The 25,808-nt window shown below is 37.5% G+C and overlaps 2 protein-coding genes across 3 annotated transcripts in view; one reads left to right on the top strand and one right to left on the bottom strand.

Moving 5' to 3' along the window:
• Positions 1-607: 607 nt before the first annotated feature.
• xcr1a.1 (chemokine (C motif) receptor 1a, duplicate 1) lies at positions 608-2,685 on the bottom strand. Of its 2 annotated transcripts, none has more exons than XM_084428826.1 (2): positions 2,561-2,685; positions 608-2,368 (listed from the first exon to the last, which is right to left on the bottom strand). In XM_084428826.1, exon 2 carries the CDS (start codon positions 2,360-2,362, stop codon positions 1,355-1,357), a length of 1,008 nt encoding a protein of 335 aa, XP_084284952.1. In that variant the 5' UTR covers positions 2,363-2,368; positions 2,561-2,685; the 3' UTR covers positions 608-1,354. The 2 variants fall into 2 exon arrangements, with proteins under 2 accessions (XP_084284952.1, XP_084284951.1); XM_084428825.1 differs by having other exon boundaries at positions 608-2,416; positions 2,561-2,676.
• Positions 2,686-3,920: 1,235 nt separating this feature from the next.
• The window catches only part of fyco1a (FYVE and coiled-coil domain autophagy adaptor 1a), a 30,979-nt gene continuing 9,091 nt past the window's right edge, over positions 3,921-25,808 (top strand). Inside the window, exons 1-13 of the mRNA XM_084428805.1 lie at positions 3,921-3,999; positions 5,389-5,498; positions 5,897-6,003; positions 8,269-8,394; positions 9,536-9,642; positions 15,716-15,859; positions 16,089-16,182; positions 16,704-19,166; positions 19,766-19,858; positions 20,887-21,005; positions 21,220-21,387; positions 22,612-22,764; positions 25,038-25,267. Of these exons, the coding sequence (XP_084284931.1) occupies positions 5,438-5,498; positions 5,897-6,003; positions 8,269-8,394; positions 9,536-9,642; positions 15,716-15,859; positions 16,089-16,182; positions 16,704-19,166; positions 19,766-19,858; positions 20,887-21,005; positions 21,220-21,387; positions 22,612-22,764; positions 25,038-25,267 (3,865 nt within the window). The 5' untranslated portion in view covers positions 3,921-3,999; positions 5,389-5,437. The remainder of the gene's footprint in view (positions 4,000-5,388; positions 5,499-5,896; positions 6,004-8,268; positions 8,395-9,535; positions 9,643-15,715; positions 15,860-16,088; positions 16,183-16,703; positions 19,167-19,765; positions 19,859-20,886; positions 21,006-21,219; positions 21,388-22,611; positions 22,765-25,037; positions 25,268-25,808) is intronic.

Genomic DNA, 25,808 nt, shown 5'->3' with positions numbered 1-25,808 from the left:
CCCTATGGACTATTCCTCCCATTCCCCTGTGGACTCTTCCTCCCATCCCCCCATGGACTCATTCTCCCATTCACCAATGGACTCTTCCTCCCATTCTCCTGTGGACTCTTCTTGCCATTCCCTCATGGTTCTTCCTCTCATTCCCCTGTGGACTCTTCCTCCCATTCCCCCATGGACTCTTCCTCCCATTGCCCCATTGACTCTTCCTCCCATTCCCCTGTGGACCCCAGTCTCATTGTGGAAACAAACCGTGACACTGACTGCATGCTTTATTTTAGATTTTAGACACATTTTCCCTATTATTTCTTTGCTGGAGAAAAGAAACAACATGTTCAATAAACATAATTTGAGGTAATGAACCTGAGAGTGGATGTGAAACCTATTGCATATTTTTTGCTGTGCATAATATGATAGTAATTCAGTGAACAGTTCTTGGACCATTTTATCACAGTGTTAAGAACATTTTAAAAGTCTAAAAAAACTTTTTCCACTATAAAGAACCTTTTGTGTAATGGAAGGGTTTCATGTCACTATAGATGCCAATAAAGGACCTTTATTTTTAAGAGTGAGGGGCAGATGCTTCACAAACTGGACTGGACTCATTCTGTACTTTTACTGTACATTATTCATTTAATTTATACCATACAAGCAGTGACAAAAACATGAAAGAAATAATGTAATGTAAACACAAATACAGTAAAAAAAAATTTACACATACAGTAAATAAAAGGTATACAGATATAATTTAATTTCACATGAAAATAAGTTCTGCTTTAATGACGACACTTGAAGGAAAATGTAACATTTGTCATTGGTTCTTCCATTACGTACTTCCAGTTATATTTTTATATGACCTTGAATGAAATGAAAACTTCAACCACAAAAAGGAAGAACTTAAAGAATTTAAAACATGATTTTCTCAAAACTGAAGGCTTTTGCTGCTTGGTAGAGAGAGGAATTTTCCTGCCAAGTGGCAACATTTAATTCATTTTTTTTATTGTAATCGTGCATACAATTGTAATGATGTTGGCAGTAGCTGTGCAATGAATCTTTACACTCTTAAAAAATTTTTTATCGGTTCCATGAAGAACCTTTAACATCAATGGAACCTTTCCATTGAAAGGTTCTTTAGGTTACTAAAACGTTCTTCACACTAAGAGAAAATTAAAGTAAGTACTGACTGATCACAGAAAGGTATTTTGGGGAACCAAAACCGGTTCTTCTATGGCATCTGTGCAAAAACCTAGCGTTGGAACCATTCTTTTTAAAAGTGCATGTACATCATTCACAATTCACATCATCTTAGAACTCATTGTTGGTTCAGAACATTCGCTAAAAGTACTTGAGTTTTCTCTTAGTACATTGAACCCTGCGATATATTTTTTGCCAATCTGGCTTGACTGAAAGCGAGTTTTTTTTTTTTTTTAAAGATCTTCTGCAGAATCAGTTTTAGATGATTCCTGAACTTTACGCCAATAAAAACGTAAAACACAGGGTTCAAGCAACAGTGTGTAAAAGCTAACATTCTGCAAGCATAATAGGCATAGTCAAGTCTAATGCTTACTGCACAGTCTGTAAATGGATGGATTGTATGATCGGTCAAAGATTTTAAGAACATAACAATGTTATATGGAGCCCAACCAATAAAAAACACCAGTGCAATGCAGAATATTAGTCTAACGGTCTTGTGTCTCTTATTGGTCCGAGATTTTGTAATTGTTTGAAGCATTCTGCCATAGCAAAAACCCATGATTAGAAATGCAAAGAAGAAAAAAGCATTTTGAAAATAAGCAATTCCAGATTTAATTTCAACACTGTCATATTCACAGTATGTAATATTTAAATGTGTTATAACCTTGCTATTACATGATCCGAGCAGTGAAACCGCTCCGCTCAGGAACCAAACGATGATGGGAGCGACTGAAAAGCCTCTGCATTTCTCCCAGTCAGACAGAGGATGAACCACTGCCATGTAACGCTGAATGGTCATGAGAGTTAAGAACAACACGCTGCTGTAAAAGCCAACGTAGAACAGAAACTTCACCGCTTTACAGCCAATATCTCCAAACGTCCAACCCCAGATGAAGTACGAGGCCCAGAATGGAAGTCCAAAAGTGAACAGCAGATCTGACAGAGCCAAATTGAGGATGAACACGTTGGTCAGGGATTTGAGACTCTCATAAAGTGCCAGAATGACCAGAACAAGGATGTTACCAATGCAGCTTAACACAACCACTAATGAGAAGAAGAGCGGAATGAGAATGGATCCAACTTTCACCACTTCATCTTTGCGACACATCTCGTCTCCATAGTCACTAGCATAGTAGTCAGGATCCACTGTAGTCATGTTGTTCTGCAACATCACAAACTACTTCAGTCAGATTAGATTTGTCCAGGTTCAGTTCTTTACTGTTTTCTGTGGAAAATACACTCAAACATTAATAAAATATGTCTTTTCATTAGGACAAAAGAACAGAAGAAAATGAATTCATATGACTCAATTTAGCTAAATGTATTCCAGTGAGAAAATACTAAATACAGCCTGACATTTAGTCCTTACCTGCTCTTTCTACTGTCTCTTCTCTAACTAAATGGAATCAAACTTATTTGATATGAAATAAAAGCATTGCCCCCTTTATTTTTTGTGTTGAGTATATCGTCAAGACAGCTGAGCAGATCAAATGTGGAAGAGGTGTGAACTTTTCTGAATTTATAGGTAACCGGATGCGGAGACTCTTCCTCTTTCTAATAGTAGGCCTATACTCTAATAGTACTCAAATAGTAGGCCTACACACATTTTTTTTCACTCAAATTGTCACTCAAGAGAGAGAGAGAGCTGTTCGTCGTGGAAATGTGCTTGTTTAAAATCAAATTAATCAAAAACAGATTAATTATAACACATATAATAATTAATCTGTTTATATATATTACAATTAATCTGTTTTTAGTTTTAAAAAGCACATTTCTAAGACGAACAGCTCTTTTTCGCTTAACCAAACTTGTGGGCGGGTCTATAGTCAGTATATATTGTATTGGACCACTGACTAGACTATATATATAGAGAGAGAGAGAGAGAGAGAGAGAGAGAGAGAGAGAGAGAGCGAGAGAGAGAGAGAGAGAGAGAGAGAGAGAGCTGTTCGTCGTGCAAATGTGCTTGTTTAAAATCAAAACCAGATTAATTATAACATATAATAATTAATCTGTTTAATATATATTATTATTAATCTGTTTTTTTTACTTTTAAAAAGCACATTTCTAAGACGAACAGCACTTTTTCGCTTAACCAAACTTGTGGCCGGGTCTATAGTCAGTAGGCTATATATATTGTATTGGACCAGAGAGAGAGAGAGAGAGAGAGAGCGAGAGCGAGAGAGAGCTGTTCGTCGTGCAAATGTGCTTGTTTAAAATCAAAAACAGATTAATTATAACATATAGGCTATAATAATTAATCTGTTTAATATATATTATAATTAATCTGTTTTTAGTTTTAAAAAGCACATTTCTAAGACGAACAGCTCTTTATCGCTTAACCAAACTTGTGGGCGGGTCTATAGTCAGTATATATATATATATATATATATATATATATATATATATATATATATATATATATATTGTATTGGACCACTGACTATAGATAGACTATATAGCGAGAGAGAGAGAGAGAGAGAGAGAGAGAGAGAGAGAGAGAGAGAGAGAGAGAGCTGTTCGTCGTGGAAATGTGCTTATTTAAAATCAAAAACAGATTAATTATAACATATATTATAATTAATCTGTTTTTAGTTATAGTTTTAAAAAGCACATTTCAACGACGAACTGCTCTTTTTCGCGTAACCAAACTTGTTGGGCGGGGCTATAGTCAGTGGTCCAATAAAAAATTATCTCGGCTCTGAATCCCGCCCTCAGTGGCGGAAAGTTCTGTCAATCAAAATACTAGCAAGGTTGTATTATAATAACAACAAGTGGAAATGTTCTTCCCGGATTCTCACAAAAGTCCAAGTATGTCAGCTTCTTTTATCACTTTCAAGACTTTCATCACAGATTTACCAAACTTCCAGCTGTAACACATACAGGTTGACTTCAGTCTGAAGCAGCCTTTATTCGGAATAAATGTTCTGACATATTTTACTGCGCGTGACTGGATGTTGACGCCTTGGAATTGTTGACTGAACTATTGAAACTTCTGTTCGTTCTTCTTTTATATGCCTAGTTTCTATGGCAACAGCAGACGCGGTTCCAAAGAACTCTTTGATTTGAATGAAAACAATACAGTTTAAGTTAAAGGAACGTGTGAAAGAACCGAAAGAACGCGAACACTGATGCTTGTTTACATTTCAAAAGCAGTTGTTTCTAGTGTTGTTGTTATTGTATAATCGCACAATACTGTATAGTAAATATACATGTAATTGTTCCTCTCGAAGGTCTTTTATCTAATCCACTCGGAGGGGTTAAATGTCTTGTGTGATGATAACTTGATATTCACAATTCTGGGTAGTCATTATATACTGTATTATACAACCACACACACACACACGCTGTCTAATTATAAATGCCTGGCAAGTTTGGTAATTGCTGTTATTCTTATTATTTTGTTTCTCAGAATCTTCAGCTAAATTACTGTTTAAATCAGCTGTGAATAGATTCGAGAAGTTGGTTTGACGTATGGCTTGTAGTAGTTCCTTTATTGAAAAGCTTTGTATGACAAACTTACCTTTTTTCTATTTTATATCGTTAAAGTTTACCATATACGGTACTTTATATTCAGGAGAGCTGATAGATGCCTCTGTATTTAGCCTAAGCGTTTATAGTAAAGTTCTTGACTCTTCACGATATTGTACATTGAATAATTACTCATTTATAATTAGAATAAAATAATCTCAAATGAATGTAATCTCAAATGAATTGAGACACTACATTAAATATTTGTACTGTTAATAAATAATTTGTCACACCATATTGACTTTTTGTAGTCAACTGAAAGTGATTCAGTTGATTTAGTTCACACAAAAAAGGTGATTAACTTTATAACATCTAAAATATACACTTTTGGTTGCATACGCATACAAATGTTTTTGTTTTAAGTGGTAAATGTCAATGTCATCGGTTACCTGTGCCTTTTTTATTATGTGTTGTAGAAGCATACCTGTAGACACACACCTTTTGATTGCTGTCACTCTTCACGATATTGTACATTTCTTCATTTTAATAAGAGAAATTTTGGCATTAACAAAAAATATGTGTATTCTACAGCTTTGGCCAGTTTGAGCACTAGTAGTGATGCTTTGACTTCGCAAACACCACTGATATGACCGATATATCATGCTTAAATAAATATAATGTGCATGTCAAATGCTAGTTATCCTTTATCACTGTGACTCTTTTACTCAGCAGACTACAGATGACCTCTTGAACCCGTTGTCAGGAAGCTAGTCAGACCATGGCCGCTGGTGCTGCAGTCGGGGAGGGCCAGATCCAAAGGATTATCAGAGATCTGCACGGTACGGATGTGTGTTTGCCTTCATGAAAGAGGCAGAGCTATTGTTTAGAGAGTAAAGCGGTGGTCCATGGTGGAGCACGTGCAATTGCCATTTACAGGGCGCTGGCTTTCAACACGGGGAGAGAAATGCAAAACGAGAGAGACCTGCGTATCAGAGTTCATCCCTCATGTGTGCCGTTTCAGTTCCTGAGGTGGATGAAAGGCGCGTGGAGTAATTATAACCAAAAGGGACTTAAGAAGGAGAAAAAAACCTCTTCTTCAACCTTTGTAAAATGACTATAAAATGGGGTTTTTGTTGTTTGTGATCATTGTTAACTACAGTGTATTGCTCTGTAGTTGTTTTAAAATGTCTTTATGTAATTTTGGTGGTCATACTTGTTAAATGGTCTTTTCTTATAGATGCTGTGTCAGAACTGGCAAAGGAGTATAAAGAGAATGGCGAGCCCATTACAGATGACAGCTCCAACCTGCACAAGTTTTCCTACAAACTGGAGTACCTGCTTCAGGTCAGAGACATATAGACGCAGCAAACAAGTGTAGACGAGCTCCCTAACCGATCGCTCAAAGTAGTCCGTATGTATGAGGCCACGTTGCGTTTGGGGCCAGATTTACTAACAGCTTGCGCCCGCGCAAACACACTTTTGTTGTTAAGAAACTGTCAGGATTTACTAAAGACACACAGTGAACACAGCGTGGACAGTTATTTTTGCGGCTGACCATATTTTATATTCATTTGTAGGAGTTTCCCTTTCAGATGCAAAGTTCATGGAAGGAGAGTATTTAAATGAATCCTGAAAGTTGATTTACTAAGGTTTGCGCTCGTCAGTTTACTGGTATTTACACCATTATGTACTGCCCCCAAAAAGTATGTCTTAAACCAGGTGCTTATTTGGCTTAAATCTGGCCCTTGTTGTCTAAATTCTCATGCATCCTCTTGATCAAGTCAAGTCAAGTCACCTTTATTTATATTGCGCCGGTATCTAAGATACCTAGAGATTGGCATGGAGTACTTTCCATAAGATCATCTCTCAATGCAAATCAAACCAGCCATTAGGCTAACTGAAATAAAACCATGCCAATCTCTAGGTATGGTGAAGGCTATGTGATGATGTGGGGCTATTTTAATTCCAAAGGCCAAGGGAACTTTATCAGGATGCATAGTATCCTGGATCCATGAAGTAACTGGCCTTTAAAAATACAAATCTGCCTGCCTCTATGGGAATTTAACATAGCGGTGTCCAGACTTATGCACCCTGTATTTTAAGGAAGAACATTTATTTATTTACGATACATTATTCATTCACAAAGAAAATTGGTGTCCTTAAAGGTTGGATTTTTCCTAACTTTTTTAATTAAGGCATTAAGTTCAATTTCCAAAAGATGATTTTTTATTCCTCTTTTTAGTCAACTTTAGCATGGGTGTCTAAACTTATGCATAGCACTGTATGTATATATATATATATATATATATATATATATCTACATATATATATATATATATATTCCCTTCCTCTTTCATCCTCATCCCTTTCATCAAACATGTATTTTAGGTGGACAGTTCAATACAGTACAAAAACATCAAAAAATGTTGGATGTTGGAAAATAACAATGCCAAACCACGTGACCGTCATGCGTCAGGTCAGAGGTCACCCTTCCACCGGAACTCAACTCTCGTGAACGCGCGTACATCCGTTGCCGGAAGCCTGTAATTATAGTTTATAAAGTTTTAAATATGGATATTTATCTTATAGTAATGCATCGTTTCACTTCAGAAGGCCTTTATTAACCCACTGGAGTTGTATGGAAAACTTTCATGATTGATGGATGCGCTTGCTAGAGCTTCAAAAACTATCCAATGCCATTATAAAGCTGGGAAGAGCCAGGTTTTACATTTAATATTACTACGATTGTGATTTTTACCGGGAAAAAAAAGAAGAAAGTCATATAGATTTAGGATGGCAATCTTCCAAGAGCGGCGCAAATTAGCGTGAATAATGGCGCAAACACCAATAAATTATGGGATCATTTTAATTTTGGGGTGAACTGTTCCTTTAAGTTCCATAACTGTGTGTAGGTCATCAATTATGAAACAAGTACAATTCAGCTAAAAGCAGCCTTTACAGAAGACAAAAGTGCCGTTATTCATGAGTCAGTTCAATGTTGATTCCGGTCAGTAAGTGTCGATGTTGCAAAATTTGTCAAATTTGCTATTAAGCAGCTCTGCAAAAAACAGTGGTGTCATCTTTCAGGTCAAATCAGTTCAAGTTTTGTCTGATCAACAAAAAATGACCACATACTCACCTGTCAATCAATCATTGTGCTAAAATAAGGGTTTAGAACTTTACTGGTATGTGTGGATTTAAAAGTAAAAAAAACGTTGTCAGTCATAATTGTACAGTTTGCAGAATTGTGCACTGAAATTATGCTTTTGTAGTGAGATTGAAGTCAAGTCGGCACCAAAAGTCTGACTTTCTGGTGCAACGTGCAGTGACAGATTGTATTAACTCTCACTTTGATTAAACCCAAACACAAGTGATCACATGTGATGCATGTTAATATCAGGTGGAAATAGCAATTGTTTCTCCTTATCACTTGGGATTTGATCACCCACAACCGATGTTAATCCCAGGTGTGAAGCGGCCCATATGGATATACTCAAAGGCCCTACTCCAGCTAGATGAGATCTCAGATGACATTTTTCCATTTGAACTTCTTTGAAGATGTGTCTCTGTCATTTATCTGAAGTGTTTTGCTATTTTTATCTTGCTCAGTTTGACCAGAAGGAGAAAACAACATTTCTGGGGTCCAGAAAAGACTACTGGGACTATTTCAGCGACTGCCTGGCCAAAATCAAAGGAGCAAATGATGGAATCCGCTTTGTTAAATCAATTCCAGAGGTAAACATCTGTCTCATTCACTTCTGACAAGCATTTGAGCAGCATTAATCTGCGTGATATGCTATATTGCATCTAAAAACATTTTTATATAATTTCTGAATTAATATCAATATTGACAACAACAGCAATAATAATAATAATTACTATTAATGTTATTTCTTTTTATTACTATTATTATATATATAAAAATGTGTTAATTATTAAATAATAATTACTCATTTATAATAATCACAAATTAATGTAATCTCAAATTATTTGAGAGACTAAATAATTTGTCACACTATATGACTTTTTGTAGTCAACTGAAAGTGATTCAGTTCACACAAAAAAAGTGATTAACTTTATAACATCTAAAATATACACTTTTTTTTGTTTAAGTGGTAAATGTCAATGTCATCGGTTACCTGTGCCTTTGTTATTATGTGTTGTAGAAGTATACCTGTAGACACGCACCTTTTGGTTAAACAAACCTTCCTATCGGCTTTGTACAGTTCCGTTTTCTCATCGAAATATAAAAGATTTTAGTGGTGCTATTGATGAGGTTCTTCTTTGTTTGCCCGTATTATATGCTGATAAAAATGCCATGTTCTTTATAATAGTACCACTTCCGTGTGACTTCTGACTGATATTGTCCTCAATCAGATTCACCTGTATTGTCTTAACACTGAACTCAGCCACAGAGTCGACCAGCTTCTTCCTCTTGTGTTGTGGCTAGTTTCGTTCGCAGAATAGCTAAATTTTCACACTCAGATTCGATGTAACAGTAAGTGGGTGAATTTTTAAGCTTTGTCCAAGAAGTTACTGGTTATAGTCTGTGTGGTTGCAATAATGCTACACAGAAAGACAAACATCCATCAGTTCAAGTGATGAAAATACTGTCATTCGAAAAGCAATAATTAATGCCTTAAATATAAGCAGCAATCACTTCGAAATCACCCAAAACATCGTAGCAAACTCTTGGCAACCACTCAGAACATCCTTGCATCATAATTGTGAGTTTGGTATGGGCAACATCACTGATGTTTTCTTCAGGAAATGTAAAAAAAGTCCACTCCTAAAAGTGTCTAATGGTGTCAGATATGTTTTTGGGCCACTTGATACTAATAGTGATGGTGAATGCTTTGTTCTTTCTCTGTCTCAGCTGAAGACGTCTCTGGGTAAAGGCAGAGCGTTTATCCGTTACTCACTCGTGCATCAGCGACTGGCTGACACACTCCAGCAGTGCCTCATGAACCTCAGGGTCACCAGGTAACACTTCACTTTCAGCTCACCTGCCACCTTTCTTCACAAACATGCCCTGTGTCTCGATGTCCATACTATCCATCCTAAACAGTATGTGAGATTAAAATAAGTGTGTCCCAAAGCATAGTGCGTTGAACAGAGCATATGCCGGAAGTCCCCGGATGGCCTACTATTTCCGGTGGATTTTCGAAGTGTGTATCCGTGCTCACTATAACAGCTAATATTGCCCATAACCCATTGCGCTTCGGAGGAGGATCCAGCTCAGAACCACAAACATGAGTAAAAAGTGTTAAAAAACTACAAAACATGGTGGATATGCACGACCGACGGTGAGAGGTTTAGATAACGGTTTGATTTAAAGCTTAACCTGATAAAAAATATATTTATTTAATGTTATCCGTGTTATCTGCAATAACAATGTGGACTTTTATAAAGATCCATTTGGCCATTAAAGGGATACTTCACCGATTAGCATTAAGCTTTGCATCAGTAGAAACCCGGCAGTATTTTCGTATGGCCGTGCTTCCCTCCCTCATGTCCCCGTGAGACGAGAGATTTCTGTATGGTGTGTCTGGAAAAAAACCTCTGATGACACAAAAGTCGTCATTTAGCGTCATCGGAGGCTTTTCTGTCCAGAGGCGAGAGACGACAGCCAGTAGGAGGAGCTCGTTCCGCATGTGTTCAACCCGCCCATCGGGGAATCTCACGATAAAACGGCGTCTTTTCAGTTTCGAGGCAGCTAGTAGCCTAGTTGTATCATTTCTTCCGATACTGCCCTCTGTAACCGGTAGGCGTGGCTTAGGAGTGGCCTCGTAGGGCAGCGAAGCAAGTGCATTCTGGGATTTCTTTCATCCACATGAGCCAAAAATACATTTTCTGTCTTTTCTCAGTCTAGAAGGCACCAACTTCTAAAATAATTTCACATTTCTACTACATAAATGACCCAATTTAAATACACATTCATCTTTCCAGCGGTGAAATATCCCTTTAACTTTTAAATGCATCATTATGCATTAATATGAGGAGAGTCTCCGCGTGAAAGACCTGCGACTGCAGATCAACGTGCCTCTGCGTTTCTCTCCGATACGGTAGGAAATGAAATGTGGAGGATTTTAACTGTGACAAGATGATTGACAGGCCAGTTTACGGTGACAGGATGCGACAGAGAGCAACTGTTAAAGACGCAGTTGAATGATGTCCCAAAGCTTGTCTACTCTTCTGCTACACACTCAAAAGTATCTGCTTTTTCTTTTTCTACTAACCCGATAATAATAACAGACCAGAGCAGACTCTCTCTGTAACAGAGCAGCTTCGACGACCGTGTAAACACAATAACATGGAGCTTTGCTGACTTTGCTGTCCTTTTTAGCAGCCATTGTGCAGTTAAACTCTGCATTTTATAATACTGCAGCTGCCTACATGCGCAAGAGGCAAGCTATTATTAGAGCAAACGTCACACTACGCTCATGCCCAGTGTGTGTGAATGGTCATGTGACATGCGTTTTCGGTCGTGTAGTGTGGACGGAGATCTTTTCTGAAACGCAGTAGAAACGCCAGTATGGATGAAGATCTTTTTCATTTTATAACGCCGTGTTAAAACAAAAACACACTAGTGTATTATGCCTTAATCAATCCTTTGAGCTGCAAATCTTACATACATGAAATGTCCTTTTGAAATTATCAAATTATATTTATATATTTTTTAAATGTTTAGTTTTTTTCTTTCCTGAAGAAAATTAAACGCGTTGTCTCCATGCAGTATTTCTACATGTAGGTGTATGAAAAAATATAAATACAGGGCTATAGTTTATAGTGGTCGACCAATATATCGCCAATGCCAATATTTGGCGATTTTTAATTACACTGGTCTACAATTTTTTAGAAGTCGTCTGCTTCAGAGATAAAGGGCCAGATTAACTAATATAAATTTTTATTAATTTTTTATTTAAAAACTCTCCTCCCATAACTTTTGAGTCTGAAAGGGAAACTCCTACAAATGCATATCAAATATGGTCAGCGGCAAAAATAACAATGTCCACGCCTTTTCAGCGCAAATCTTTCCCTGCGTGTCTTTAGTACGCTGTTAATAAATCGGGCACCAAAATTATGTATTTTGATGTGCTGAATTCAAATATGACAATTAAAACAACTGATTGGCTACTGTTTCCAATATATTTGCATATTCTATGTATATTGTGTACCTTTCACTTTTCACCTGCTTATGTAACATTTAAAAAATCAGCAAAAGGGTTATATAAAATTTAATTTTAAATGAAAGCTGTTATGTTCATAGTTTAGTCCTATTCAGGGTCTACTCAGAGCTTCTCGGCTTGTAAATGGAGCATCTCTTGTCACCGTCCGGCAATGATGGGCTCCATTTGAAGTTATCTGCACTGTTCACACAAGTACGAGGCATCTCTGCGCACTTTGGCTAAACAGAAATTTGTCCCTTTGCAAAATCAAACAAGTAAGAGCACGATACTGTATGACGGGGTGTCAAACTCAGTTCCTGGAGGGCCACAGCCCTGCAGAGTTTAGCTTCAACCCTAATTATACACACCTGATCCAGCTCATCAAGTCTTTCAGGTGTGTATGTTGGAGCAGGGTTGGAAATAAACTCTACAGGGCTGTGGCCCTCCAGGAACTGAGTTTTGCACCCCTGCTGCATGATTTCTAGAGCTGACGTAGGGCAATTCGTACAGCAGGGTAATGTAAGTGTTGTTATGATTGTATCATGCATGACTTCTATAAATAATATGATGCATGATGAATTACCAGCATCAGATTGCATCATTCATTGTCTTGGTCCAAACCCATTTATAGATGTATTTGAGTCATTTCTGGTTTAAATTGAGATCCCCTCCCTTTATTACTCACTTATTCTCTGCCATTCCCATGTCAAAGGTCCTATACTGACCCAATAGCATATCTTAAAAACTAGAGCCAATCAACAATTTTGAGTATTATTTTCATGCTCAGTGACCCAGAATTTGTAAAGTTTGCCTACACTTATTTCAGAAGCAGTTTAGCTGCAGACCAGTGTTATCTGCCAGTACTTTTTTCTGTTTGGCTGATGTGTCAAAAGCAGGACTTTTATTTTATTTTTTAAAACACTGAGAACGTCAGCGCCTGAGCATCCGAGCTCCCATTCTTCGTCTTCATTAGCTTACTGTCTCTGTTTAACAGTTGTCTAATGAATTATTATGCGAAAAAACTATTGTTATAAAACTTTATCTACCACCAGCATTCAGCGAGAATGCATTTATATAATTCAAACAAATATCTAATAAACATTTAGTTTCACAAACCGTGCAAGTTTTGGTGAATGTTGCTGTTAGATCTTATGAAGAGTGCATTTGTAGCCTGTTTAAAAATGTGTGTAAGCTGTGCGAATCAGATGCGGACAGAGTTCAGCTGTCACTGGACACACACAATCAACAAACTTGAAATCCTTGATTTCAAACTATGGTGCACTTATATCCAGTTGGCCGCTATGTCTTATTCATGTTATGTTCATAGTGTATTGTATGTACATTTAGCAGTACCTATTAGCACTACCACTTCCCCGGTGCACACAGATTGCACTGTTGTGTGGTTTACTTCCTTTTTATTCATATTTTTAACAATTTCTTTATTTGTGTAAAATATTATATAATAGGATTACAGAATTAAGAAGTTGCAAGTCTTCTTAAAAGAATAAATCTGTTTATTTTACAGATTTTTTTTTTACTGAAGTTTATTTTTTTTCATATTAATTATAATAATAATAAATAATAACTAATAAACAAATAATTAATAATAGCCTTTATTTTATACTGCGACATTAAAAGTAGATCAGATTGCTTAAAATAGTAAAAGCAATCTTAATAATACAAACATTATCAACTAATGACATACATAAGCATGCAATAAATAAAAATACTTCAATGTTTATGCACATTGTTAATATCTAGTAATTAATTCAATGTATAGTCAATTAAATCTGTTACTTTATAATTCATTAAAATGGTCATTTGAAAATTAATATTTTGTATGGAAGTTAAAAAATGTAATCAAACGGCCTTAATTGTCCAGAATTCGGCTGCCCATATCAAACATGTGAATGCTAAAATTGAGCAAAAACACAAAGTTTTCATGCTGAATTTGAGTGATTAGGGAAAATTTTGTTGTGGCTTCAGTGTAGAGGTATGAATAGTTAAATATGGCAGGTTCACAATCTAAACCAAAAAAGGCAAAAACTCATTTCCGCTTGTTCTAGTTACAAGTACTATTTACATCACAGATTAATTCATTAGAAACAATACTGAAAATGCTTCCCACATAGTTTTACTTCTTAAAATTAGCTTCCCTGTTTTAAGAAACAACATTACATTTACTCAGGGTTAATGGGTGTGTTCTACTCATGTGTATGCCTGCTTATTGTGAACTTCCTTATTTTGAGTATGCGGCATTTGTGATGAGCAAATGGCACGATAGCCCATGGCGTGACTGAATTAATATGGCCAGTACAATGTCATTTTTGCTAGCTTAAAAGTTTGCACTAAACCTGTAAGAAATTGTGACACTTATTTCCAATGCATTCCTCTTTGGGGATCTATGATTAAGGCTGCATTCCTGTTCAAATGTGTCTACTTTGCACTTAAAACTATGTATGTACTATGCTGGTGATACATACTTTATTAGTATGACAACATGTGAATTTTTTAAACAAATTTTTTCATTTTTTTAAAGGGACTATGTGTAGCTTTTTAGGTATTTTATTATCTAAAATCAATATTTTTATTAATAAATATGCCCTCAATGGTATACAAATACCTCTGCCAATGATCAGACTAATCCTCGTAAACGAAGAATTTATTATCTTTATATACATGGGACGGGTAGGTCCACGGAGGCTTCCATGTAGTTCCGCCATCTTGAAAAACTATAATAGCAGAGAGGGACAAAAAGTACTAGGCCAACGTGTTTCCACAACGCGTTTTCGTTCAGAGCCAGCGTCACGTGACTGAAGCCAGCAGAAGCGGAGGAGCAGAGCAGTGAGAGGCGCTTGTCACTGCCGCGGCAAGTTTAAAAGGCTGCACTGCACGGTTATACACCGTTCATTCATACATATGCTGAGTCACAGGATAAGGAGTTCTCGTCATCGAAAAGTCCAAAATAGACCGTAAAAGGAAACGTGACCGGAGATTACAAAAACAAGGGTTAGGGATAGCTAATGCAGGAGAAAGCTTTCAAAAGAGATGCTGAAGTTGCCTGCTTTCTTCTCGACAGGTAAGTCAATGTTACGGTCTTAATTACAAGCTTTTTTTTTCATTGCTTGGTTGTGTACTTTATTATATAGACAGTAGAAGATTTATAGTTAAAAGTTAAACAGGCTCTTTGATGAATAGCAGCTATTGAGTAAAGTAAGGTTAGAGAAGGCTCTGATGATGACGATATCTAACAATGCACGTACTTCAAAAAATATAACGAGTAAAGAAGGGATTACTACTAATTACCATAGTTAATGTTTTTCACAGTCAGTAATTCATACTGTAACATTCTTTTTTTCGTTGTTTCAAGTTTCAGTTTGTTTTAAATAACAAACCTGTTCACCCGAAGAAAAACTCGAAGTGCTATTATAAGACATCCTGTCATAGCTTTTTGGTACATAAGGGCTACCGTAGATGCAACGCGCATTTGAAAAAGTGAGGCGCTGGAGAGCATTATTCGTTTGAATGCAAAATACAGTTTCACCACTAGATGGGAGAAATTCCTACACACAGTCCCTTTAAAACAGACCTCTTATTTGTACACTGTTTGCATTTGCGCGTCAGGTACTAATATTTATAAAAAAGTCAACTGAGAACTGTCCATAATCTACTATGCATCTGTTGTGCAAGAGGTTGTTGTGGGTAATAGCTATAAATACATACAAGAATGTGCATTCTCAAATCTACTTTGAATAGTGAACCATCTAAGCATCTTTCAATTTCCAATGTAATATGATTTGGGATGCCATAATTCTTATTTCTCATGCCATTTAGTATGTTAGACTTGAGTTGGACATGAAAGCCTTTTTTAAAATGTTTTTCTGCAGTGACTGGTATAATTCCCGGAGTCCATTTCTCAAACCCCATCTCAGTGTGGACATTATTAATTACCTCTATGAGCTCAATGATGTTCAATTTGATGTGGCATCCAGGGGTCATGACCTTGATTCAGAATGGCCCACTTTTGCAAGGTAAGAGCACGCTGTAATTTTGCAATTTATTATATAAATATAACATCAACAGTAGACTAACACAAACACACTGGCAAACATATAATGCTGCTAATGTATAGTCCATTTGCCATGTGGTATTTATAGTCCATTTGCCATGACTGGAAATAGTATGTGTGTGAATGTGTTTTAATAATCTGATTGATGTTCATTTCAGTTCATTTAAAGTTGACTAAAAAATGTGTCACAGGAGGACACTGGGAATGACTAGCTCTCCCAGTCACATGTGGAAACCACCGAGTCGTAGTTCCAGCATCAACAGTCTGGCCAGCACATACTCACAGGTACCAGCACATCAATAGTATGTCCCTGTAGCTTTAAGTAAAATAAAAGTTCAAATTCATGCATTATACAAATATATTAATTGTATTAATTACAAATTAATATACCATATACTTACCATAGTAATAACAGTAAATTATGCATAATTACATGCAACTAACCCTCAACCAAACCCTAATCTTACCCTAACCCTATAGTAAGTACATGTTGTTAAGTAATATTACTCCGTATTTAAATATATAATTAAACTGTAACAATGATACCTTAAAATAAAGTGTAACCATTAAAAAATATTGATTAAAATTAAGTATATTACATGTATTATATATTTATTATTTTTCATGTATCATTCACACCACTGTTTTATATCCAGTAGATGGCATTGTTTGTCTAAAAATGTCTCAAATCTACTCAATTTCAACTTTCTCAGATCTATTCAACTTGAAGCAATCTCTCTTTATTTTACTGATTATGTGTATCTCCTCTCTGAGTTTATTTTCTGTCTTTCTCTCAAACCTTACAGCAGGCACACGACTTCCCTGGGAGTCCAGACATGTCTGTGCTAAACTCCAGTGGACTGAATGATTCTTCCATCAGTGCTATAGACGATCTCCGCCTGGAGCTGGACCAGTCTGAATTAAAGCAAAGAGAGTTCCTCGACCAGGTGCAGCAGTTAGGCGCCGAGGCGGGTGAACTTCGTGGGGTTGTGGTGGAGCTTCAAAGGCAGCTGGATGTCTCTTTAGCTGCCCAAGGTAACCATCAGGAGCTCCAGCAGAACCTGGAGATGCTAGTTGAGAGCGAACGAGCCCTATCCCATGATCTGGAGGTCTTGAGGGGACGTGAGACCATCCGAGAGGCCTCCCACAAGGACCTCCAGGACATGTTGGCAGCAGCAGAGCGTAAAAATGAGGAATTGATGGCAAGGCTAGATGGAGTATTGGATGAGAAAGGCCAGAAAGCGACCAGTGACTTCAACTCTGCCCAGAAGATTCACGAGTTGTTAAATGAATTGAAAGATGCTGAGAAGGGGAGAATAGATGCTCTTGCAGAAGGAGAAGAGAGGAGAAGGCAGGCTGAACAACTAGCTGAGAAAGTCCGAATGAAGGATGAGGCACTCAAAGAGGCTGAGGTGAAAATGGCTGCTTGGATGGAGAAGGGTAAACAACTACAGACCAGAGCAGAAGAGCACCGTAATATCATGGACAAACTCCAAGGGGCTCTTGCAGTGCGAGATAAAGAGACCAGCAACCTTCAGAGGCAACTGCTAGATCTCCAGAACTCTCTGGAAACTATGGAAAAACAGGCAAAGGTGGAGAGGAAGGGAATGCAAGAGGATAAAGAAGAGCTTGAGAAGAAGATGAGTGGTCTGGAAGGGCATCTGCGAGGATTGCGGACACAGCTAAAGGCTAAAGAATCTGATCTTCTCTCCAGTACCAAGACAATCCAGTTTCTGGAGAAGGAATCAGAGAAGCTTAATAGGGAGAAACAGAATCTGATGGTAACCGTATCTGAACTGGAGAACAGCACCAAAGTGCAGGCCAAGAAGATTGACGAGTACAAAGATAGCTGTGCCATGCTTATGGAGCAAAACAGTGAGCTCCTCCAGATGATGAACAAGACTGAGGACACCAAGAAGGAGTTGCTTAAAAACAAATCCTCCCTGGAGAGTGAGCTGGCCGGATTGAGGGCCTCGGAGAAGCAGTTGCGAACGCAAATTGATGACGGGAAAGTGACAGTGGATGAACGAGAGCAGCGAATGAGAGAGGAGAACAGGAGTCTGGATGAGAGGCTGCATAAGGCCAACATGCAGTTGGAGGAATCCAAGAGTTCAGTTCGCCAACGGGAGCTGGAGAACAAGGACCTAATGGAGGTTCAGGTCACTCTTAAAGCGGCCCTCACAGCTATGCAGGAGGAGATACGCAACATCAACAGCCAGATTGCTGAACTTGAGAAGAGTCTTGGAGCTGCGAAATGCAATGAGGCAAACCTGACCGCTCAGCTTAAAGAGAAGGACTCCAACCTGGAGGACCGGGAGAAGCTCTGTGAGGAGCTCCAGGGAAGGGTGGAAGAACTTGAAGGTCGGGAGAGGGATTTGGAAATGGAGAAGACAAAGGCAGAAAGAGCTTTCGTTAAACAAACAGAGATGATTAATAGTCTTGAGGCCAAGAGGAAGGTTGCAGAGAAGGTCCAACTTGAGCAGAGCGCATGTCAGGCTAAAGAAACCCAAGAGATTGCTTTAAAAGTGACTCTCCTGGAAGATCAGCTGGGATTGAGTGTGAAAGAAGTTTCTAGGCTTCAAGAGGACGTGCTCGATTTTAGGGCTAAACTTCACAGTGCTATAGAAGAGAAGGACAAGACTCAAGCAAAGCTGGATGTCACTGAGGCTTCCTGTGCAGAACTGCGGATCTTAACTGAGCAATTGAAGAAGCAGGCAGAGGAGCAGAATCGACTGCATGTGAATGAGCTCCTGCAGTCTAGCGAACGTGTTGAAGCCTTAACGTCGCAACTGAACCAGGAGACATCTGCACATCAGAAAACAACTGCTGAGGTTGCTTCAGCCCAAGAGGAGCTGGCAGAGCTCAAGTCCCAGAATGAACGGCTGGTCCTGGAGAATGCTGAGACCAGAGAGTGTCTCCACCGAGTCAACACAGAAATGGCGGAGCTGGGAATAACAATTTGCCAGCTCACCGCAGAGCGGGAAGAGGCCCGGGAACGATGGGCTGCCGAAGCTGCTCGGATACAAGAACTGCAACAGCAAGGAGTGAAGGAAACTGAGCGGCTCAATGCCAGCCTGGTGGCTCTTCACCAAGAAAACTCCAGTCTACATGAAGAGCTCCAGCAGACGGAGAAGCTTTCAGAAACTGTGCTGGAACTAAAAGATCTGCTGGACAAGACAGAGGGCGAGCGGGACGCTGCGCGAGAAGAGATCGCTGCAGGGAAATTTCAGATGAGCACGGAGAGCATGACTTTCAAGAACCAGATAAAGGTAAAATTATCCCAGAATCTTCATTATCACTTTAAATCCCTTTTGTCACATACTTACTTTGTCACATAATGTTCATGTCATTGGAGAATTATAGCAATTACAAGATGACAGCTCTCTGAAATAATTTGTTTCTATGGCAAATCTCGTAATGCCAAAATGTATCACATGTATTGCACTTTGCTGTTGATGTGCATTTTATATATGCAGTGTTTTTTGTTGTTATTTATTCGTTTTTACAGTATTGTTAATTACTAATAGTAAAATTAGAAAAGGAATATCAATAAAACATATACATGTACCTCTAGTAGCCTTTTTGGCTGTTTTTACATGTCACAGCAGTTAAGTGAGAAAAATTATTTAAGCTGAGCAGTGTGAACTCGCACTGCAAGTCAGAAACCCGTAATTACAGTAATTCTGACATGACAAGAATGCATTTTTTTTTTTATGCCACTTTAGTGGTTTTATTTGATTTACTTTGTGATTGACATAAATCCAAGCACATTTTATGTACAATTATATTTTAGTATTCAAATCATTTTTTTATATTTTCTAGTACTTTATGGATTATTTATTTATATAATTATTACTGTTCAAACTAGAGTCTTAATGAAGAGATCGAGGGTTTGAAAGCTCAGCTAGACTTGGAGTTGAAGAAGACATCTGAGCTGGAGGCCAAATTATCAGAGTCAGAGGTATGTAAATGTTTTGAGCCAGGTGTGACTCTACTTTCATTTGAATGATCTTCATGATCATCAGATACTTTTTGATTACCAGCATGTGAATCATTATTATTCATCTCTGTTGGCTGATAACACTGACATTAGTAGGTGATGAATGTCTGATCTCTTGCTGCTCCTTTTGTTCTTGTTCATTGGAGACCCACTGTGCGAGACGGTGAAATAGACGACAAGAGATTGGGGCTAATTGCCAGACAGTGATGAATAATTTGCTTCTCATTAAGTCTATAATTAGGAACAGTGCATGCAGTTTCTAGCAGATATTTGTCAATTAGAGTACAAGTGCCACTGTAATGATCTTCTATAATAATATTCTTAAACATTTTCAGCTTTTTGCAACAATAAAACCTATGCTGTTGTTGTTTTTTCTCTCTTTTTTGCATAGCTATTGAGTTAAAATATATATTTACAATTACCCAAAATGGTATTGTGACAGTACGATGGTACAGTGACGGTATTTGATGGTTATACCATGGTGTTGAATTATGCCATATTCATGCACCATGGTATTCACATGGTACTCCAAAATACTTTAAAGAATACAACAAAACATGGCATTCTTTTACAAAAAGTACTTTGGCGGTACCATAGTATAATAGTGTAGTGATATCAGATTGTAATACTGTGGTACTTGTAGAACATGGAAGTGAAATACCATAATACTGCCATGGTACATGTCGAAAATACCGTGGTAATACTGTGGTACTACTATGTCTAAACAACCATGATAGTACCATAGTATGTTTTTTGTAAGTGTTGCCATCGTACACGTCCAAAAACATAGTTAGGGTTGTTTCAATATTACAGTACAAGGTAATCAAATCAGCACTTTTTTTTGTTCCTTGGATAAGATGAAAATCAAGATAAAATAAAACAAAATGAGACAAAATAACTGTACAGAACATTGTCAATGTATGTGAATGTTTGTGTGTCCAGATTGTGTGTTCATGCATTTGGCTGTTTGTTTGTGTGTTTATATTTAGGGAGTGAAGATAGAATACTCTCGTCTGATTGAGGAGAAGGATTCTTATATCACTAATTGTGAGACTCTGATACATGAGAGAGAGTGTGAGACGCAACAACTGCAAGGAAGTGTATCAAGGTGAGCACGCGTTCAAAAGCACTATAAAAGGGTTAATGCAGCACAGATAATGGATCTGCATGAATAAAAGCCATCACTAATGGATTTCCAAATGGATTCTCATGATAAGGATTTCTTGGACCCTTGAAGAGATTCGGTTTTTAGTAAATTATTGTTTAGGTTATATTTTTATTCAATATTATTAAATTCTTTTTGCTTTTTCTCTCTGCCTTAGTACCAAAGAGGCTCTTAGTGACGTACAGAAGGAGAGGGAAGAATTGAAGCAGAAATTGGATCAGGTGTTGACAGAGACTCAGAATCAGCATCTCCAGTTGTCTGCTGAGCTGGAGGATCTGAGCCAAACCAAAGTAAACCTGGAGGAACGGCTCATCGAACTTATTAGGTCTGTATAGAACTTCAGGGTTAGCTTCTCTTTCCTAATGTAAAATCTGGGTTATTTCGTTGTTAATAATAAAAGTCAATTTGTTTTCATTGTTATAGGTCAGGGTTAGGTTTTAAGGTTGCGTTTTTCTAACATGTAAGGCTTTTTTCAATCAGACACGCATTTTTCCAGATAAAAGATTCAGTGCATTCTTATGGACTATCTCACACTCAGAATGATTAATTTCAATCTTTGTGTAAATAGTTTTGGATGATTCATTTTACTTTTTCATTTTGAAAATACTTTAAATATTTGTAAATATTTTTTTTTATATCGTTGTTGTTTCAAAATTCTTGTAGTGAAAATTATTGGACGCTTTTTGTCTGAAGTTAATTAAGCTTTGTCTGCTTTCTTTTGGTGTCAATAGGCCTTTACCTGCTTTGCTCATTCTTATAATAATAATTAATATATAATAATAAATGTTCTATGTTTTAAATTATAAAACATATTAAATTAATAATATTAATATATATATACTCAATTCAATTCACATTTATTTGTAAAGCACTTTTCACAATACATATCGTTTCAAAGCAGCTTTACAGAAATATATATATATATATATATATATATATATATATATACACACATTAATAAATCTAGAATATTTATTTGTAATCTCCCTTTCACTTCAGGGGATAGAAAGTACAAACAAAAAAAGATTTTAACAGATGAAGCTACTCGAATTCTCAATGAAATGTCAAGAAACCTGATAATGGCAGCATGAAATGTTTTTATATCAAAGAAGAACACATAAAAGCAGGTCAAGAGCTTGTTCTCCGCTGCCTTTCAGATTGTTGTTGCTGTATATCAGTTGTTTAATTCAGTCCCTTTGTAGATTATTACATTCTTATGGTTTGTGAGGTACCTGTAATTCTCTAAGCAAACCAAAATTAATATATCTACTGAGCCAGAATGCTCAGTAGATAAAATATATAAGGGTTACTTACCACAAAGATATCCTGGATGTGCATAAACGCCTGTTTGATCAAATCTACAGTTTGGTGTGGATAAAATGATATAATCATACAGCTGCAGATGTGATAAAAGTTTCCTCTCGACATGAAATGGAAATGAAATGGCTGATCCATGAAAAGCACTTTTAGACGTTAAGGACACCAAGAGACACAAGAGAACCTTGGAGTCTTCCTTCAATTCTCATCTCCTGCTCTCTCTGTTTTTTAGGGATAAGGATGCTCTGTGGCAGAAATCGGATGCTCTTGAGTTCGAGCAGAAGCTGAGAGCGGAGGAGAAGTGGTGGCTGGTGGATAAAGAGGCTACACACTGCCTGGGCTGCCAGGGCCAGTTCACGTGGTGGCTGCGACGGCATCACTGCAGGTGGGCAATCTCGCGAACACCTGCTCTGATCTCAAGGTAGAGGTGGAGTGAAATGCAAAAGAACAGCAGAAAATTGATTTATGAATTTTAAAAAGCTAAGTAATTTAGGTTACTATTAATTATAAATATAAATAACTTAGGTAATTTATATGTGAGGTAAGCGATTTCTGAGAAACATTCTTGATATTTGAAATCAACACCCAAACAAACACACGCCTCCCTTTATTGCTCTGCCCCCAAAATAATGAACTTGCTATGCAACACAGGCAATGACTAACAGCTGGCGTTAAACATTCTAAGCTTATAAAGCGTGGAAATGCATTTGTCTTTATCATAGCTGACGGCAAGCACAATGATAATGCAAATGAACAAACAAGCAAGGTGACTCAGGAGTATATACAAGCAAGACTTGTTAGTCACCAACACACCAGCTGCAGGCAAACAATAACACTCAAAACTGTCATATTACTATAGCTAATATTACAACAACAGCATATCTTTGTTCTGTGAAACCAATGTTACTCACGTATCGAGCAGAGACAAAGCAACCTTGGCATCTCTAACGTCTCTCCAGTGCTGAAAAGCTTTTCCATTATTAACGCGGGTCCTAGCTCTTGCCTGACTGTAACTCTTCTTCATCCAATAATATTCCTCTGACCTTTTCCTCTTTGGTAATATCTCAGCCATCTCTCTTTCTACAATCTTTCTACAAATGTCCGGCTTGCTCACTCTCTCTCCTCCCCCATCATAAGAGGACACGCCCCCTACTGCTGATTGGCTTCAAGATTGTTGTGGTGCTCGGTCTGATCGTTCCAGGACTACGTACAAACACTTTTCCACACACAGAACAGACATTAGCAAATATTCACAATTTGTTTGATTTGGTGTTGATTTACATTTTCAATAGCGTTTGTCAGAAATTGCTTACTGCACCTTTAAAGTATTGTACACATGGGTTGAAGAAAGGCTCTAAAAGAAAAAGCAGCCCGTCACATTAGTAAAAACTGGAAAAGTGCTATTATTTCTTCTCTTCACATCATTTGGAACTATATGTGCTGTGAAAAGCTCTATACACATTAATATTGATTTAAATATATTGTAAAATAATGCAAATATATTCAAAACATTTTTATTTAAGTGAGATTTAAGTGTCCAACACATTTTTTTGTTTCATCTGTATGCGCAGGTTTAGCCCTGGGCACATTTAAATGAAATCATTGTCATTCTTTTCTCAGCCAACACAACACATTTTCTGACTGTTTGCCTTGTTTCCTGCTCTGCATAAGTACTTTAGTAAATCTGGCTGAAACAATTCAGATTATGAATGCAGAACGCATGCAAATAAACAACTGTCACTGAGCACAATTTGGTCATAGTCAGTTCTTCCCTCAAAACTTTGCAATTATAGCAATTTTATAGCAATTAAAACATTTTTATGATATTTTAAGACCTGTTGAATTATCTGAGAACAGTTTTTGGCGACAAACTCAACAAAAAATGTTTGGTGTCTGAACGACACACTTGTCAGGTTTGGTTCGATTAAAGCGAACCCTGGTGCTATTGCTCTGTTAGTGTGGTTCATTTGAATAAGTGTGAACGCTGCCATCTGAACCCTGGTGTGAACCAAACAAGTGGACCGAGAGCAGAAAAAAAGATGAGTCTCTGTCCGGTTCCTAACGAACTCTGGTGCGGTTCGACTGAAATGTGAACGCTACATGGACCAAAGACATCGAAACGAACCAAAAACAGGATGTGATGTCACGGGATGCGACCCTAAAAAGGACAGAATGCTCAAGCATACCTGTTTTTCTTATCATAGGAGCTACATTGCCCATTACAGTTCAGTACAGGTGTAGGAAATGGCATTTCCTTTGCAGAAGATCTTCGTTTGTGTGTGTGATGGAGGGATTCCTGCCGCTGTTTTGACTCTTTATACATTTTATAATTTTTATTCACGAGTTTTCAGCTCCATCATATGTACTCACATACAGTGAGTGCATTTATCCCAGCACACAACATTGTTTTAAATATATGTCATAATAGCTGTTTTTTTATTTTGTATCTTTAGGCTTGGTCTTAAAAATCAAAAGCGAATCAGGACTAAATGTATCAATTTCTTTTTTTGAAGAAAAAGAACCGAATGTGAACACACTGAAGTATTTCAGACTCAATATAAAGAACATTTATATATGGTGCTTTGTTTGGTTTAAAAATATTGCATGTTATTTTGTGCCGAATATTTGGACTTATGGTTATTCTGTGTTTCCTGGCAGGTTGTGTGGCCGTATCTTCTGTTACTACTGCAGCAACAATTACGTAATGACAAAAAACGCAAAGAAGGAGCGCTGCTGTCGAGAGTGCTACACGCAGCACGGCGCCGTGGTGGAAAGATTTACGAAGGCTGAACTCAACAGCTCTTCAGAAAACCAGCCACCACCCCACGCAAACGCTGCCGGTCAATCTCCACCACCACCACCCTATATACCCACACCAAGAGTTACAGGTACAGATACACACAGCAGAAAACACACCCTTCGTGTCATGTTAGAATGATTGTATTCACGAGTTGATTGCACATTAAGCCAACCTAAAATTGTAATTGTTTTAACCGACCGTGCAGTTTAGTTTGTATGCATTTTGTTGATGAAGAATAGCCAGAAAACATGACTTATTTAGCTGATTCATGAGGACAGACTTGTGCAATCAACTTGCATTTCACATCATTCCCTTTGAGAGTATGAAAAACACACCAAATTTGCATCCTTTGCTCTTCATTGTGTTGCATTAGTGCTAAAAAGCTTTCTGCCTCCTCATAGCAAAAAAGCGTAATATGCGTAAAATTGGCCATTTTATTCTTTATTATATCGTAGTGTCTGTCTTGTATGTAGGAACTTCCCAGGCGGTTTGAAGGCACTTTGTTGTTAAAGTGAGTTTTAAATTCTGGCAACTTTATTCCTATTAAGAGCACCCTAAAACTTACTTAGCATGCATAAAAAGGTCATTTTTCTTTCCTATAATCTCTCCATATAAGGGCTAAAAAAGAA

This window comes from Rutilus rutilus (assembly GCF_951802725.1).
Source record: "Rutilus rutilus genome assembly, chromosome: 13".
Taxonomy (NCBI): Eukaryota; Metazoa; Chordata; class Actinopteri; order Cypriniformes; family Leuciscidae; genus Rutilus; species Rutilus rutilus.
Note: the sequence above shows the minus strand (reverse complement) of the source record. Positions and strands in the feature narration are given on the sequence as shown.

Excerpts from the sequence above, each read along its gene's own strand:
- xcr1a.1 (XM_084428826.1), bottom strand. The coding sequence starts at position 2,362 with ATGTTGCAGAACAACATGACTACAGTGGATCCTGACTACTATGCTAGT.